Below are 16,931 nucleotides of genomic sequence, written 5' to 3'. Positions count from 1 at the left end.
CAGTTGTGATAACTATTTAAGCAGCACCCATTTCAGGCTTGGGGTCTTTCGCTTTACAATCAATGGTGTGTTCCCCAATAAAGTGCGTGAGGAAGGATCCTGTTGTTGCGTCACTAAGTCTCTATAAACACATCATCACTTTGATCCTTAGTGACTTGTTCTCTTCCTCAATGCCTACTCCCTTTTCCTCATCTCTCTCCTATCCAGAACCAGCTGCCAAAAATATACTACAGAATTTCCCAAAGTAAATATCCATTGGCCAAAAAAACAGTAATATACTCTGTCTTTCCTGTTCTTAAATGTGATCAAAAAACTGTATTTGTGATCATGAATAATGGTGTTTGGTTTAAAATAATTAGTTTAGGTTGACATTTCCATCCTATCTCAGGTAATATAAAGAAAGAATGAAGGATAAATAATTTCTCTAACATGGAATATAAGGAAAAGATTCTGGGCCGGGCAGTGGTGGCACACGCCTTTAATCCCAGCACTTAGGAGGCAGAGGCAGGCGGATTTCTGAGTTCGAGGCCAGCCTGGTCTACAGAGTGAGTTCCAGGACAGCCAGGGCTACACAGAGAAACACTGTCTCGAAAAAAAAAATTGGAAAAAAGAAAAAAGAAAAAGATTCTGGAAAAAAGAAAAGAAAAGAAAAAGATTCTGGCCTCTAGAGATGGCTCAGCCACTAAGAGCACTTGTTTTTCAAATCCCAGCACCCACATGGCAGCTCACAACTGTCAATAGCTCCACTGTCAGGGATCTGATGCTCTTTTCTAGATTGTGCAAGTAACCAGGCATGCACATGGAGCATACCCACACATCCAGACAAACACTCATATACATAAAATAAAATTAAAACTATTCTTTAAAGAAAGGGACAGAACATGGTGGGACACACCTTTAATCCCAGCACCCAGGACAGAGGCAGAGACAGGCAGATCTCTGTGAGTTTGAGGCCAGCCTACTTCACACATGTAGACAGGAATATATAGCAAGACCTTGTTTTCAAAATAAAATTTAAAATAAAGGAAAGAGGAAAGTAAAGTAATTCTTTTAAAAATACTGTTATAAGAATGTTCCTTACAGGGGATAGATGGGAGCACATCCTCATAGAAGCAGGGGGAGGGGGATGAGATAGGGGGTTCCTGGGTGGGAGGGGGGAATGGAGTAAGGGGATAACATCTGAAATGTAAATAAAATATCCAATAAAAAAAGAATTAAAAAATACTCCTTACAAGGCGTACATGTTTGCCATCATAAAAGGCACTTGAACTAGAAATGAGATGTTGTAGATGCCATATAATGCCCACTGCTGTCCCTGAGGGAAGGTTTCTGATATTCAAGGATGACTAACACGTAAGAAATCACAACTGAAGCTGAAGCAGGAAGAGCTCACCTTTATGCATGGGCGTTGATCCATTATCATCACGTTCATTCAGATTGATTACCCCATCGCCTATCAGTTTCTTAAGCATTTCTAAATCACCCTTAAAGGCAGCCGCATGACCTGGAAAGGCTACATCTGAATAAAAAGCCAGCATTTTAGTAAACTCAAGGCTTTGCTCTTTTCCCTACTTCAAGCTGTTACAAAATCCAGGTTTCAATATTATCTTATGTATGAAGCTACTCAGGTGAGTTCATGTGATACATTGACGAATAAAAAGAATTGTAAGATATCACCAAACGTGCTACACTATCTAAAACAGCAAAATTACAAATTACAACTTACTAACATTGAACATTTCTACCATTTGAAAACAAAAAGAGAATGAATGGGAGAAAATGTTTGCAATATAAATCTGACAGAGTTTATTAATGTTTGTAACAGAGTTATGTCAAGAATACATATTTTTTAAAAAAACTTTCAATAACTAGAAAAGTCATATCTTTAAGATGTCAGAAAGTTAAAAAGATATTTCATTAAAGAAGGAGCATGAGTGTCCAATCCAGGAAAATATGCTCCAGCAAACAGTACACACCCATTAAAATGACTACAATAGAATAGAGTGACAACTATCTTTGATGACAAGTATATGAGTATTTTGGAAAGCAGTTTGAAAGCAGCTGCTTGCTGGATGTGGTGACACACGCTTTTAATCCCAGCACTTGGGAGACAGAGCCAGGTGGATCTCTGAGTTCGAGGCTAGCCTGGCCTACAGAACAAGTCCCAAGACAGCCAGGGGCTACACAGAGAAACCCTGTTTCAAAATACCAAAAGTAAGTAAATAAATAGAAAGAGAGAGAGAGAGAGAGAGAGGGAGGGAGGGAGGGAGGGAGGGAGGGAGGGAGGGAGGCAGAGGGAGGGAGAAAGAAAGAAAGAAAGAAAGAAAGAAAGAAAGAAAGAAAGAAAGAAAGAAGAGAGAAAGGAAAAACAGCTCCTTAAACAGTATCTAAGTTAGATATACACCCGCCACATGTTCCACTCCTAGTACTTACCAAGAGGAATAGAAACATACGTCCATGTAAACATAACAGCCACCCTACTGGTAATTCCCAAACTGAAAGCACTGCAAATGCTCACCTCAGTTCAATTGATCATAGAGTACAATGTAGCAATAAAAAGAATAAACTAAAAATACACAGAAGACATATGAATTCTCAAGATGACCAAATAAAAAACTCTAGAAAATGCAAGCTAATCTGTATTAACACATAGCAGATCAGTGATTGCATAGGGACAGACCATCAGTCCAGGGATAGCCCCAGCAACAATGGGCTGGGCCCTCCACCATCAATCACTAATTAAGAAAATGACCTACAGGCTTGCCTACAGCCAGATTTTAAGGGGGCCATTTTCTCAATTTAGACTCCTTCCTCTCAAATGACTCTAGATTATATCAAGTTGACATGAACCTAGCCAACAGAGTCACATACAGTGTTCTTTATACTACTATCTACATGCTTTGTCTAAAATGCTTCATAATAAAGGATCTGGATTAATATGGATAGAAACATATTGTTAAGTTTCAATGTAGCATCTGCCTTACACGTTCTTTGTCTTTGAATTCCATTTTATTATTACCATTCTCTATTTTAAAATGTAGGGTTAATTACTCACCATCCTGGTCATCTGGATGGTTTCCTTCATACTCAGCCCCCTGAATAAACTGTACAATATTCTGTTTCAAAAACCGATGGGCCAGGTCCAATACATTTTCTCCATTATCATTGAAGGCTTTTAAGGCTTGTGCTGCGCTGTTCATTCTACTCAGTAGGAACTTAAAACAATGGAGGTGGCCTTCCATGGCTGCTAAGTGAACTGTAGATAAGACGAAAGGATAGACTTAGTCCTAAAAATGACAACAAAATACCTTGAAAAGCTGGGTGTGACAGTTCATGACTATAACACAAGAAGTCCTAATGGGAGGGGAAAAAGCAATGTGAAGTTCCAGGTCATCCTGGGCTACCAGGCTAGCCAGAGACTACATGGAAACACAGTCTAAAATTGTTTTTGAAAATAGCTTCAGGCAAATGTAGTGGTACACACCTTTAATCCAAGCAATCTGGAAGCAGAGGCAGGCAGATCTCTGTTGAGTTAAAAGCCAGCCTGACCTACATAAGTTTTAAAGCTTAGAATAAAGAGATCCTGTCTCAAAAACACTAAGAAAGAAAGAAAAAAGACCAAAGATGAATGATATTTTTATCATTCTTCATTTGTCATCTTCTTATAATTCATTATTCTTATAATAAATACAAAAACTTAAGTTAAAACTCTACACTAACCAGTCATGGAGGCACAAGACTGCAATCCCACTATTTGAGAGGCGTAGGCAAGAGTACAAATTCAAAGCCAGCACAGGCTACATAGCAAGACCCTGCCTCAAAAAGAAAAAGACTGCATACTAAGTACACACTAGCAAATTCACTATTTCCATACTAAATCCTCAAAAGTAAAATAACAAAATTCATTTCTAAAAGTTATAAAGAACCAAAACAAACAAGAATGGGATGAACAGACAAAAAAAAATTCAAAGAATTCTTAAAAGATCAGACTGAAAGTCAGACAGAAGCCAGAACTTTCAGCATGGAGAGGGTGGGAGTTTATGAGCAATGACTACTATCTGCTTCTCCCCTTTGCTATATTTATCCAAACATGTGCCACTATACAATGTTGTATGTTTCCATCATTCATTTTGATGATTATCTCTTTTCATTTTCTACTAAATGAAAGCAATGACTTTGCACTTTCTGCTTAGTTACCTCTAACACATAGACACATGGGTGGTAGTCAACAAATATATACAAAATTAATGTCTTGAGAAGGCAACTCTCTCTCAGAGCACATACTCATGATATGCCCCATGTCTCTCTAAGCACCTCTTTTTCCTTCATGCTTAAATCACTATTAAGATATCTATCAAACCCCAAATCTTCTCTATAAACAGTTTTTAGGAGTGTCTCCAGTTACTCAAGAATTTTTATCCTCTATATTATACTAATACAACAAGTATACATATTTAAAAAACAAGTTTGATCTTTTTAATGAAAAAACAGCAAAAAAAAAAACCAACAAAATATGGTCAGACATACTTGAAAGGAAACTCACTGTGACCTTGTATAGCACATAAAAAAGTCAATTCTGAGTGGGCTGGAGATATAAACATAAAAGTAAAATAATGGAGGCATGTCTCGGCACTTCAGAGCACTTCTGCTCTTCTTTTTTTTTAAACTAGGCAGTGTTTTATTTTCCTTTACAACTTAATAAATACTTCTTGATGACTGCACATGGGGTAAGGCTGCTTGATAGTTCAGAAAGGTCACAGCATTGGTGTTTTCCTGACAGCATGTACTCTTCGGTAGTGAGTGGAATGACTTGTATGACATCACTGTCAAACCAGCAAGACTGCATTTATGCACCCATCGTTTTTGGGATTGTTGGTAACTTGGACATACTTTCCTCAAATAACCTTGCCTCCTTGTGTCACAAGGCCCAACTTGCTCACATTCACTTCAATAACTGTACCTTTGGTGATCACATCTAGGATTGTGCATAATGGGGATGATGGATTCTTTTTCACACCGAGTATAGGCAGGCAAAAAGTAGCCTTCAGATCAGGGTGTGTGACATGGGCTTGTTTGAAACGTAGACCCATTGGCCTAATGAACCTGTTCATATTTAGGTGGTTTTCTTGTAAAACCATCACCAACAAAGCAGACTTTAGTAACCATTCTCTTCCATGCCTTCTTTTTTCTTTTTCCTATTGGAATAACTTTCAACGCTTCTGTTTCTCCTCGGGCACCAACTTTGGGTAGAGGGGCCTCCCATTTTCCCCTCTTTTCTTTTTGTTTCTGCTTAATCATGTTGAAAAGTACTTTTACTCTCGACTGTCCCTCTCTGTTCAGCTGACAGGTAGGGACTGCGCCTTGTGGAGTCTTCTCACCATCCTTCTGCTTTGTGTTTCTCTCTTTCATGCATCTTAATAGTCTTTTTCATTTGTATTTTCTCTGCATGGCGCTGTTTATGGTAGAGCTTAGCCTTCAGGCCAATCTTTTTTTTTTTTTTCCTTCTTTGAACATTCATGGGCCTCCCACCTTTCTTTCTTTCTCTTTTTCTCATGGTAGTCCAAATGATATCCATATCATTTGTGATGCAATTCAATATATTCATTTTGTGGCATGATGATAGCCGCAGAGCAGCCATCCGCGACCTCCCAGGTTCCAAAAACCTCTTAATTACTGAATGTCACTGGCTCACTGCACTTCTGCTCTTACATCAGACCTTAGTCTCCACACCCATATTGTACAGCTCACAATTGCCTGGAACTCCAGATAGACATATTACACAGAGACATGTACACATACAATAAATGCTTTAAATCATAAAAATACAGATATAAATATAATTTTAAACAACTATAATTAAGGCTCTATAACTACATATACATACAAATATATATGTATATGTATATATATGTTATAAAGATATGAAATCCATAAGGCAGAAGGATAACTATTTGGAGATTTGGGGGTTGGGGCAATAAAAAAGGGAAATATGAGAGTGATTATCAGTTTAAAATAATACTATCAAAATATAGTAACATTTTTTAATGCCAACTTAAAAAGTAATAAAGAAGGTAAGCTGGGAATATGGACGAAATCATTGCAGTAGCTCCCATCTGATTAACCCTGGCCACTAACTTAACTAGTTGTTTTACATTTAGTAATTCTGTTGGCTTATTGGGTCTCTTACTGGTTTTAATTTGTATTTTTGCTCATGACTACTGCCAGGGCACATCATTTTATATCTTTATGTTTAATGGCTACTTGATTAGTTTCTGTTGTGATATACCAACCAGTTCAGACATCCTTCCTATATTCTGGGTCTTCTTCAAGAGCTGTAAGGATTCTTCATAGAGTCTAGATGGAAGCCTTGAGCTACATACATTGCACATACCTTTTCCATTTTACAGATTGCTGTTTTACTCTTGAGACATCCTTTAATTAATACAAGTTTATTTTAATGTAGTCCAATATAATAATATCTTCTCTTTGTGGTTAGTACTTTTTATATTTGATTCAAAAATAGCCCTCCCTTACCTTTCAAGTGCTGTAACTAGAGACATACCACCAAACACAGCTGCATGTGAAACTCTTTTTTTTTTTTTCTTCAATTTGTTGCAGCTCTACTTCTGGATCAACTCTTTTTTTTTTTTTTTTTTTAGATTAAATCGTAATTTGTACTTATTCACACAGGAGTTATGAACACAAAAAGGCAGGATGTGTGAAGGGTATGACACTGGAGCAAGGGTGTTCAGGGGGAGTACAGATATCTTTCAGAGCAGAGTATCGGCTGGGAAAGGGTTCAGGGGATAGGTCACTGTGACTCTGCCTATGATTCACTTGTCCTTATCTAAGTTGGTATTGTCTGCCAAGGCTACCTATTTACAAGGTCTATGACTACTCAGGCTTGTAAATTTCTACAAAAGCTGTCTGTTTACAATAGCTTATAGCCATCTGTTTTAATGTTTTTCCAGAGAGACACAAGACGTGGTGTTAGTATACATGTATGACAGGCCTATTGCTGATTTTAGGCCTATGGCTGCTTTAAGGCCTTCAGTGTATAAGCAGGGCTTCCCTTGACATCTCCTCCCTTCTCTAAGTATAGAAGGGCTGTGGCGATTCTAATCTTGCAAAGGTGGGGATAGAGGCCTGACCTCCAGTCATTGAAGGGGACTTTGTAATGGCTCTGGTCCCCCTGTCGTTGTCCAGTGAGGCATGAGGGCCATACCCGTCCCGATGTCTTTTTCCTGGAGAGGGGAAACTTTTGACATCAACCCCTATGCAGTCAGGCTTGTCCCTCAGGGAACCCAGAGAGATATTTTTATCTTTTATTTATATTCCATTGCAGTGCTTAGCCTCGCAGCCTAAGCAAGAATTCAGATTGCCTGACAGAGGGGGTTCTGGGTGGCCCCTCTCTGCTTGGCCTAGAGGCAGAAGTCCCCTCTTTTTGGTTGGGTGGAGATGGGTTTTGGGAGCACCCTAGATAGAGTAACAACCTCATCTTGAGTCTCGTGGTTCTCCATAGCTCACTTATGATAATGTATCTGAATAGGTTTTGCTACCAAGTTATTTATCTGTTGTTTCACAAAATTAGTCAGCCTATTTAAGGCCTAAGGACCAAAAGAAATAAGCAAAATAACCCAATAATGGTCCCAAGATGGGAGGAAGTAGGGTTGACAACCATGGAGAGGTTGAAAACCAATTCTTGTACCAGCTCTCATCTTTCTCTTTCTCTCTCTGTCTTTTCTCAGGGCCTTCTCTGACCTATTTCATGCTCTCTTTAACCATCTCTGTCTTGTCTATGTAAAGGCAACATTCTTCTTTAAGGGCTGTACACAGTCAAGAGCTGTACACAGTCTTTTCTACTGTAAAAGAGTAAATCAAGTCCAATAAAGTCCTTTGCAATTTGGGGGGGGGGAGGGAGAGGGTCTCTTCAGACAGCGAAACGAGGGATTTCTTCAGATTAGTGATGTCAATCTCCAGCTGTTTGATATTCTTGTCAATGGCCCATCAAAGGTCTGAGTAGTATAAGTTCGGAGGTCAGCATCTGGATTAGAACTTCTAACAGCAGATATCACAGGTGATTCATTTTTACCTGAGATACTGCCCGGGTTAGAGCTCCTGGGAGGTCCTCTTCCTCTGGGTTTTGTGAGGTTGGATACAGAGCTGCCACCTGGGATCTGCTCTGTGCTCGGGCCGCATGTGAAACTCTTAAATACTACTATGAGGTAAAACTGGTACACCTACTTGGGAAAATACAAGCCAGTAACTTGGAATACTAATATATCATTTTATACCATATAGTTCAAAACTAGGAGGGACTGATTTATAAGCCAAAAGTCAGAGACTAATTGTGGTAACTGGAAAGGGGATTTACAGTTCACTTAGCAGCCATGGAAGGCCACCCATTGTTTTAAGTTCCTACTGAGTAGAATGAACAGTGCAGCAAAAGCCTTAAAAGCCTTCAATGATAACAGAGAAAATGTGCAAGCAGTAGATATTAGTCAAGCTTAATGGTTCCAGAGATGCATTCCAGAGACGTATGAAAGTGCAATGGCATATGGATAGAATTGGGTACTTTTCCATACGTACACTCTACTTTAAATTTGTGGTGGGGGGTAGAATGTATCTCAGTGGTAGAGATCACATGTTAGGCTCTAAACTCCACACATACTCACATCTCACATATGCACACACATTGGTGGGGGGGGGGGAGATTTAATCAAACAAATGAATAAGTTTACAGAGGATGAGAGCAAAGTAAAATCACTTTCATATACTTAAAACATGTATTCATACCAACCAACAAATCTGTACAAAAAGAGTGTTAAACATATACTTCATAAAGAATCCCAGCTATTCCATATAGTAGTTAGTGTAAAGGTACAGAAGATAGACAAGAGAGGGAGGGAGACTACAGCATCCAGAATTCCAAGACAAACAAGCATCCATAGGGATCCAGAGATATTTTAAACAGCAAAGTAACTGGATCAGACTCATTCATATTATCTGCCTAAATTTTCTCCTCATAGAAGTGTATAAGATTCCTTTTATAATTCAAGGTTCTTTTGTTTTTAATCATGTGATGTGGGGTGTGTGTGTATGTGTATATATACAGGTAAGTACAAGTGGCTTCACAGAGTCCAGAAGAGGGTATCAGATCCCCTGGAATTAGAGTGACAGGCAGTTGTGAACCAACTGATATGAGTCCTGAGAATTAAACTAAGATCTTCTGGAAGAGTCAAAAAAAGGAGCAAATTATTTTAACTACTAAGTCATCTCTCCAGCCTTTAAGAATTCAATCATACTACAATCTGTCTTTTGAATTTCAATACCACTTTATATACAAGGTAGATTGCTTACAAACTGTGTCAAACAGACAGTTTATTTCAAATTAAACCAAAACTGAAATAATGAACCTGCTCATACACGTGTGTCCTCTAGATACCTAAACAGTAAAATAGTTGTCTGTGTGTCAGAGAGGTAGGAATTAAAAAAAAAAAAATAGTACTAGCCCTGGGGATACTGGTCAGTGCCCAGGAACCTGCTTAACTTGTGTAAGCCCTCAGCTGGATCCCACATGAATATTGAGGAAGGAGGAAGAAGCAGAAGCAAAAGAAAAAACTCATGGAAGGTATATAACACAGGCGTGATAGTAAACAGTTCATATCAGCTTATCTGCTATTTTAGCTCTGTGGAGAAATTATAGAATGATGAGATAGTTATATTTATTAAATATGAACAAGCATTTAAATGCTTATCAATGAAAACTACAATATTTGCTTTAGTTCAATACCCGGGAGGTTTCCATTGTAGTCCACGTCTTCTATGCCACAACCCCATCTGACAAGAAGCTGCAAGCAGCCAAGCCGCCCATGAAAAGCTGCATAATGTACAGGTTTCCATTCTCTCTTGTCAGTCACGCTGGGATCCTACAGGTAAAATTCACTCAGTTTCAAAATGGACGCAGTTTCTTGCCATTTGTAAGAAAAATGGTAAATCTAGACAGTTCTGCAATTGAAAACTAGAAGCTTAAATTTATAGCAATCTTAAAACTATACAGCAAATATCTAATAGTAAAAAAAAATTGCAGCACCCACTGATCTGAACACATGAACAATGAAGTTTTAAAACAATCTTTTAAAAAGAACTACTTCAGGGTGTGTTGGTGCGTGCCTTTAATCCCAGCATGAAGGAGCCAGAAGCAGAGGCAGGTGAGGTCAAGGACAGCCTGGTCTACAAAGAGTTCCAGGACAGCCAGGGCTACACAGAGAAACTGCATCTCAAAAACCCAAACCAAAAACTCAAAGAAAAAAAATCACATGATCATCTCACTAAATGCCTTTGACAAAATACAGCACCCCTTCATGTTCAAAGTCTTGGAAACATCAGGAATTCAAAGCACATACCTAAACATAATAAAAGCAATATATACAGCAAACCAACAACCAACTTCAAATTAAACAGAGAGAAACTTGAAACAATCCCACTAAAATCAGGGACTAGACAAGACTGCCCACTCTCTCCCTATATATTCAATATAGTACTCAAAGTTCTAGCTAGAGAAATAAGACAACAAAAGGAGAATAAGGGGATACAAACTGGAAATGAAGAAGTCAAGGTATCACTTTTTGCAGATATAATGGTATATATAAGTGACCCCAAAAATTCTACCAGAATACTCCTACACCTGATAAACAACTTTAGCAAAGTGGCTGGATATAAAATTAACTCAAACAAATCAGTACCCTTCTTCTATACAAAGAATAAAAGAGAAACATCCTTCACAATAGTCACAAATAATATATCTTGGTGTAACTCTAAACAAGCAAGTGAAAGATCTGTATGACAAGAATTTCAAGTCTCTGAAGAAACAAATGAAGAAGACCTCAGAAGATGTTAAGATTTCCCATGGATCAGTAGAATTAACATAGTAAAGATGGCTATCTTACTAAAAGCAATCTACAGATTCAATGCAAACCACATCAAAATTCCAACTCAATTCTTCACAGAGATAGAAAGAGCAGTTCTCAACTTCATCTGGAATAACAAAAAACCCAGGATGGCGAAAACTATTCTCAACAATAAAAGAACTTCTAGGGGAAATCACCATCCCTGACCTAAAACTGTACTACAGAGCAATAGTGATTAAAAACCACATGGTATTGGTACAGAGACAGACAGGTAGATCAATGGAACAGAATTGAAGACCCAGAAATAAACTCACACTACGGTCACTTGATCTTTGACAAAGGCGCTAAAACCATCTAGTGGGGAAAAAAAGACAGCATTTTCAACAAATTGTGCTAGTCTAACTGGCTGTCCGCATGTAGAAGAATGCAAATTGATGCACTCTTATCTCCCTGTACAAAGCTCAAGTCCAAGTGGATCAAGGACCTCCACATAAAACCAGACACACAGAAACTTATAGAAGAGAAGGTGGGGAAGACCCTCGAATACCTAGGCACAGGGAAAAAGTTCCTGAACAGAACACCAATGGCTTAAGATCTAAGATCAAGTATTGACAAATGGGACCTCATAAAATTCCAAAGCTTCTGTAAGGCAAAGGACACTGTCAATAGGACAAAATGGCAACCTACAGATTCAGGAAAGATCTTTACCTACACTACATCCAATAAAAGGCTAATATCCAAAGAACTCAAGAAGTTAGATTCCAGAAAACCAAATAATCCAATTAAAATATGGGGTACAGAGCTAAACAAAGAATTCTCAGGAATCTTGAATGGCCGAGAAGCACCTAAAGAAATGTTCAGTATCCTTAGTCATCAGGGAAATGCAAATCAAAACAACCCTGAGATTCCACCTCACACCAGTCAGAATGGCTAAGATCAAAACCTCAGGTGATAGTAGATGCTAGTGAGGATATGGAGAAAGAGGAACACTCCTCCATTGTTGGTGGGATTGAAAGCTGGTACAACCACTCTGGAAATCAGACTGGTGGTTTCTCAGTAAATTGGATGTAGCATTACCTGAGGACCCAGCTATACCACTCCTGGGCATATACCCAGAAGATGCTCCAACATATAACAAGGACACATGTTCCACTATGCTCAAAGCAGCCTTATTTATAATAGCCAGAAGCTGGAAAGAACCCAGATGTCCTTCAACAGAGGAATGGATACAGAAAATGTGGTACATTTATACAATGGAGTATTACTCAGCTATTAAAAATGACATTATTATGAATTTTGTAGGCAAATGAATGGATCTAAAAAATATCATGAGTGAAGTAACCCAGACACAAAAGCACATACATGGTGTGCACTCACTGATAAATTGGATATTAGCCCAAAAGCTCAGAATACCCATAATTCAACTCACAGACCATATGAAGCTTAACAAGAAGGAAGGACAAAATGTGGATGCTTCAAACCCACTTAGAAAGGAGAACAAAATAAACATGGTAGGCAGAGGGAGGAGGGGCCTGGGTGGGAGAGGAGAGAAGAAACAAAGAAGAGGGGGCAGGACCAGGTATGGGAAGAGACAGGAGAGAAGTACAGAGGACTAGGAGAATGAATAGAAATAAGTAGCAGTAGGGGGAAGGGGGGGGCTTGGGGAACTACTAGAAAGGCCCAGACACAAGGGATACAAGAGATTCCCAGGACCCAAAGGGGATGACATTAGCTAAAATACCCAACAGTGGGGAGATAGAACCTAGAGACCACCTCTAGTAGATAGACATGGCCCCTAGTGGAGGGATGGGGACACCCACTCATCTAAAAAATTATAATCCAGAATTGTCCCTGTCTCAAGGAAATGCAGGGACAAAAATGGAGCAGAGCTAAAGGGAAGGCCATCCAGAGACCACCCCACCGTGTGTCCATTCCATGTGCAGACACCAAATCCTGACACTATTGCTGATGATGTCAAGATGTGCTTGCAGACAGAAACCTGGTATGGCTGTCTTCTGAGAGGCTCTGCTAGCACCTGACTAAAACAGATACTGATACTTACAGCCAACCATTGAACTGACCCTGGGGACCCCAATGGAAGAGTTAGGGGGGGGAGCTGAAGGAGCTGAAGTGGATTGCAACCCCATAAGAAGAAGAACTGTATCAACTAACTGGAACCCCCCAGAAGTCCCAGAAACTAAACCATCAACCAAACAGTATACGTGGACTAGTCCATGGCTCCCACTACATAAGTAGCAGGGGACTGCCTTATCTAGCATCAGTGGGACGGAAGGTGCTTGCTTGGTCCTGTGGAGGCTTGATGGCCCAGAGAAGGGAGATGCTAGAGGGGTGAGGCGGGAATGGGTGGGTGGGTGGGGAAGCACCCTCATAGAAGCAAAGGGGAGGGGGCTGGGGGAGGTTCATGGAGAGGAGACAGGGAAGGGAGATAACATTTAAAATGTAAACAAAATGATTAATAAATTAAAAAATAAATAAACATTAAAATAAACAAGGTAACTCCCGGAGTAATAAATCACTTCCTAAACTGGTATATGAAATAGTTTTTAAAGCATTATGCAGATAGGTACACATGAATTCATAAAGATATAATTACCTTGTGAATATTTGTTTAAAAGCTTCAGAGTCTTCTGAGTTAAGCTCTGAACCAGCAGCCAAACACAGAACCTCTGAAATATTTTCTATACTATTCATGGTGGGGAGAGGCAGAGGGAGATTTGTCTCCATTGCTACATCCATGTTTAAAGTGAGAGGGTTAAAGGAAAAAATGACTTCCCCAAAGTCATAAGAAGGACTCTGAAAGTCAGGAAGAGATAATCAGAGTACCAAATGCTAGTTCATCTGCATGATCACACACTACGACTAATTAAGAGGGCTTCCTCACCACTCCACTTCGCAGCATGATTTGTAAAGAAAAAGAGTGTCCATGGGTGGCAGCAAGGTGTAGTGGGGTGCATCCACGGTCATCTTGAGTTGTTAGGTTGGCTCCATTGATTATAAGAGCCTAGAAACAGAAATGGGGAAAGTGTGCATGAATACAGATGGTAAACTATGAATGCAGATACAGAGTAAATATAAGCAATTAATTTATAACAAGATTACTATACATGACCTACAGGCAAACTGTGATACATTCCTTAGGTAGTCCTATAAAGGGTTTTCAAATCTTCTGCAACACTGACTGCAGAACCTTAATTGGCTAACTGAGTTCCAAGTCAGTGTTCTAAGATGGTTTCATCCAAATGTGTAACTAAGCCAATTTCCATACTAAGCCATTTTCATGTATTGTTCAGGTCATGAACAATACAAAAGCTGGTAAGGATGAGGAACCATGGGTTAGATACTTTGGAAGATGAAGGGCAAGCTTCTTATAAAGTAAAACACAATCTTACCATAATGTAACAATCGTACACTCCTTAGCATTAGGTAAATATCTATTAAAATTGAAAACACGTCCAATGAGAATTTAAAATGAATATTTATAAGCTTTAGTCATATTGTCAGGACTATAAACAAAGATACCATAAGTGCATAATGGGAACAAACATTCAGACAAGGAAACATTGAGCACTAAAAGAAGTTAGTGATAATTAGGTATGTTGATGCCTATAATCCTAGAACTTGGGATCCTGAGGCAGGAGGCTCACAAGCTGAAGCCCAGCTTGTGCTATACAGCAAGAGATTATCAGTAAAATAAAGAAATAAGCCAAGCACTGTATCATTTTAATTTGTTCAAATGCACAGTACATACAATACCACGAGTGAACACCAGTGTAAACTCTGACGTCAGGTAAGTGTGCTTGCCCCTCCAGAGATTCACTGGTTGGGAAATCAATCTAGCAATTCAAAAATCTATGTATCTTCTGACCAGTTTTGCTGAACCTATAACAGCTCTAAAAATTAAAATCTATTTTAACAAATGATCTTTTAGGACATATTTTTCATTTAGCATTGAAGATGGGAACAAGAGCCTTACCATACTACCCCTGCGCTGGATCACACAGCTACTCCACAACTCCTTCCAGTCAGTTCTGTTCTTCTCACTCAGAATTTCCTCTTTAAAACAGCCTTCATTTATCAGTACCTTAGCAAAGGATCTTCATGACTGTGTCTGATCTAACCAGCCAATAACAGTCAAAAATAATATACTAAGTACTTACTGTGTTTTAAGAGTCATAAAGTAATAATAACTAGTGAATAATAATAATAATAATAAACAACTTACGAATCTACGGAATCAGGACATTTGTAGGAATAGATAATCAACTCCACAAAGAAGACAGTGATAAGAAGCAAGCACACAGCGCAGTACCAAAATAAGCAATATAAAAATTCTAAGAGGGAAGAGATGACTGTGGGGCAGAAAATGAAAATCAAGGCACAGGGAGTGACTTTAGTTAATGCCTGTTGGGGAGAATAATGGCAATAGCATAATGGCAATGTGTATAAAGTAAAGCTTCACTTGACTCAGTTTCCCCTAGAGTTACTATTGCATTTTCTCTTTGCCCTTGTTGCCTACCTTCTAAGTTAATGCCTATCACTTTGAGAGCTAAGATGTGAAAACACTTACATTGGCACAACACAAACATTTGCACCACAATAGCAAGCTACAAAGAAGATACTCTGAACATGACTGTGACATCACTCAAAACAACCCAATTACTTCAGAGATTAAACAATCTCCAGTTACATATCATTTATGTGGATAGCTGGCATCAGTCAATCCTTTACAACATAGAAATGGATCAAGAGTTGGATCAAATAGAATAATGGCAATGTCCCAACAGAGCTATGGTGACATAACTAAACTCACTGAATTTAAAAAAAAAAAAAAAGTAACAGAAATCCTTACCTGCAGGCAGGCGTCCTGACCCCGGATCGCAGCTATGTGAGCTGCTGTCCATCCCCTTGTAGTTGTCTGTGTGGCATCAGCACCATTCCAGAGGAGCCAGTGAAGGCACTAAGAGAATAATAAACCAGATGCTTTTAGTATTTTTGTAATTTTAAATGTAGTCTATTATGAGATTCCCATTGTAGCACGAGAAACAACAGACCAGTGTAAGCCCAGTGTAAGAAAATCAAATGCACAAACACAGTGGCATAGCAAGCAACATTTGGCTTCACTGTTGGGTAAGTAAGAAAAAGTAATGGGAACTATAGCAAACTATAAGCCACATTCCTTCTCTATCAGGTACACTTGATACTAAATTCCTGGCATTTCTTGCTATGAATCAAATAAATGCTAGTCCAATAAACATACCACTTAGCTAAGTGTTCATGTCAAACAAAACCAATCTGTGGGCCAAGTTCCCCCAAGACCTGCCAATTCGAAGTTACTATTACCTTTTTACTTTTTCTTTTCTAGAGCTAAAAAGAGAGCTCAGCAGTTAAGAGGACTTGCTGCTCTTCCTGGAGACAGGAGTCCAGTTCCCAGCACCAATGTCAAGTCACTCACAACCACCTCTAACTCTAGCTCCAGGGGAATCCAACATCCTCTCTGGCCTGGGTCAGAACATGCATGCATATGCACTTGTGCACGCACACACACACATGTGCATGCATACTAACAGAACTAATTAAAAATATAATAATCTTTTTCTTTTTTTTTAAGAGTTTCAGTCTTGTAATGCTGTCTAAGACAGCTTTGAATCCTGGATTGAAATGATTCCCTGCCTCATCCTTTTTGAGTAGCTGGGAGTGCATAGCTCCTACTTAAATGCCGAACTTCTACTACAAATCTTCAAATGAATCCAGAAACTTCTGTATCAAAATGTATACTGTTACTGTGATAGTATCCCTAAAATGTATATAACAGGAATTTTTTAAAAGGAGAAACAGCCAGTGACTAAAATGTAAGAGATTTTAAACTAACCCAAGTCTCATGGGACTGCTGCACCTGGACGATCTGTGCTGCAGAATGTGTTACTATCTTTCAATGTGGAATTTTGCAGGTTCTAAGAAGGATCTTTCTTTTTAAAAGAACTGACTATCTGACTCATTTTT

The 16,931-nt window shown here is 38.9% G+C and overlaps 1 protein-coding gene across 1 annotated transcript in view; it reads right to left on the bottom strand.

Annotated features, from left to right (window-relative positions):
* Positions 1–16,931, bottom strand: part of Ankrd42 (ankyrin repeat domain 42) — a 46,592-nt gene that overhangs the window by 20,419 nt on the left and 9,242 nt on the right. The window contains exons 3-7 of the mRNA XM_028770648.1: positions 15,781–15,888; positions 13,813–13,932; positions 9,794–9,929; positions 3,056–3,256; positions 1,394–1,519 (exon numbers count right to left, since the gene is read on the bottom strand). Of these exons, the coding sequence (XP_028626481.1) occupies positions 1,394–1,519; positions 3,056–3,256; positions 9,794–9,929; positions 13,813–13,932; positions 15,781–15,888 (691 nt within the window). The remainder of the gene's footprint in view (positions 1–1,393; positions 1,520–3,055; positions 3,257–9,793; positions 9,930–13,812; positions 13,933–15,780; positions 15,889–16,931) is intronic.

The sequence above is a fragment of the Grammomys surdaster genome, unplaced genomic scaffold, assembly GCF_004785775.1.
Source record: "Grammomys surdaster isolate TR1022 unplaced genomic scaffold, NIH_TR_1.0 203, whole genome shotgun sequence".
NCBI lineage: Eukaryota > Metazoa > Chordata > Mammalia > Rodentia > Muridae > Grammomys > Grammomys surdaster.
This window is presented reverse-complemented; position numbering and strand designations above follow the sequence as displayed.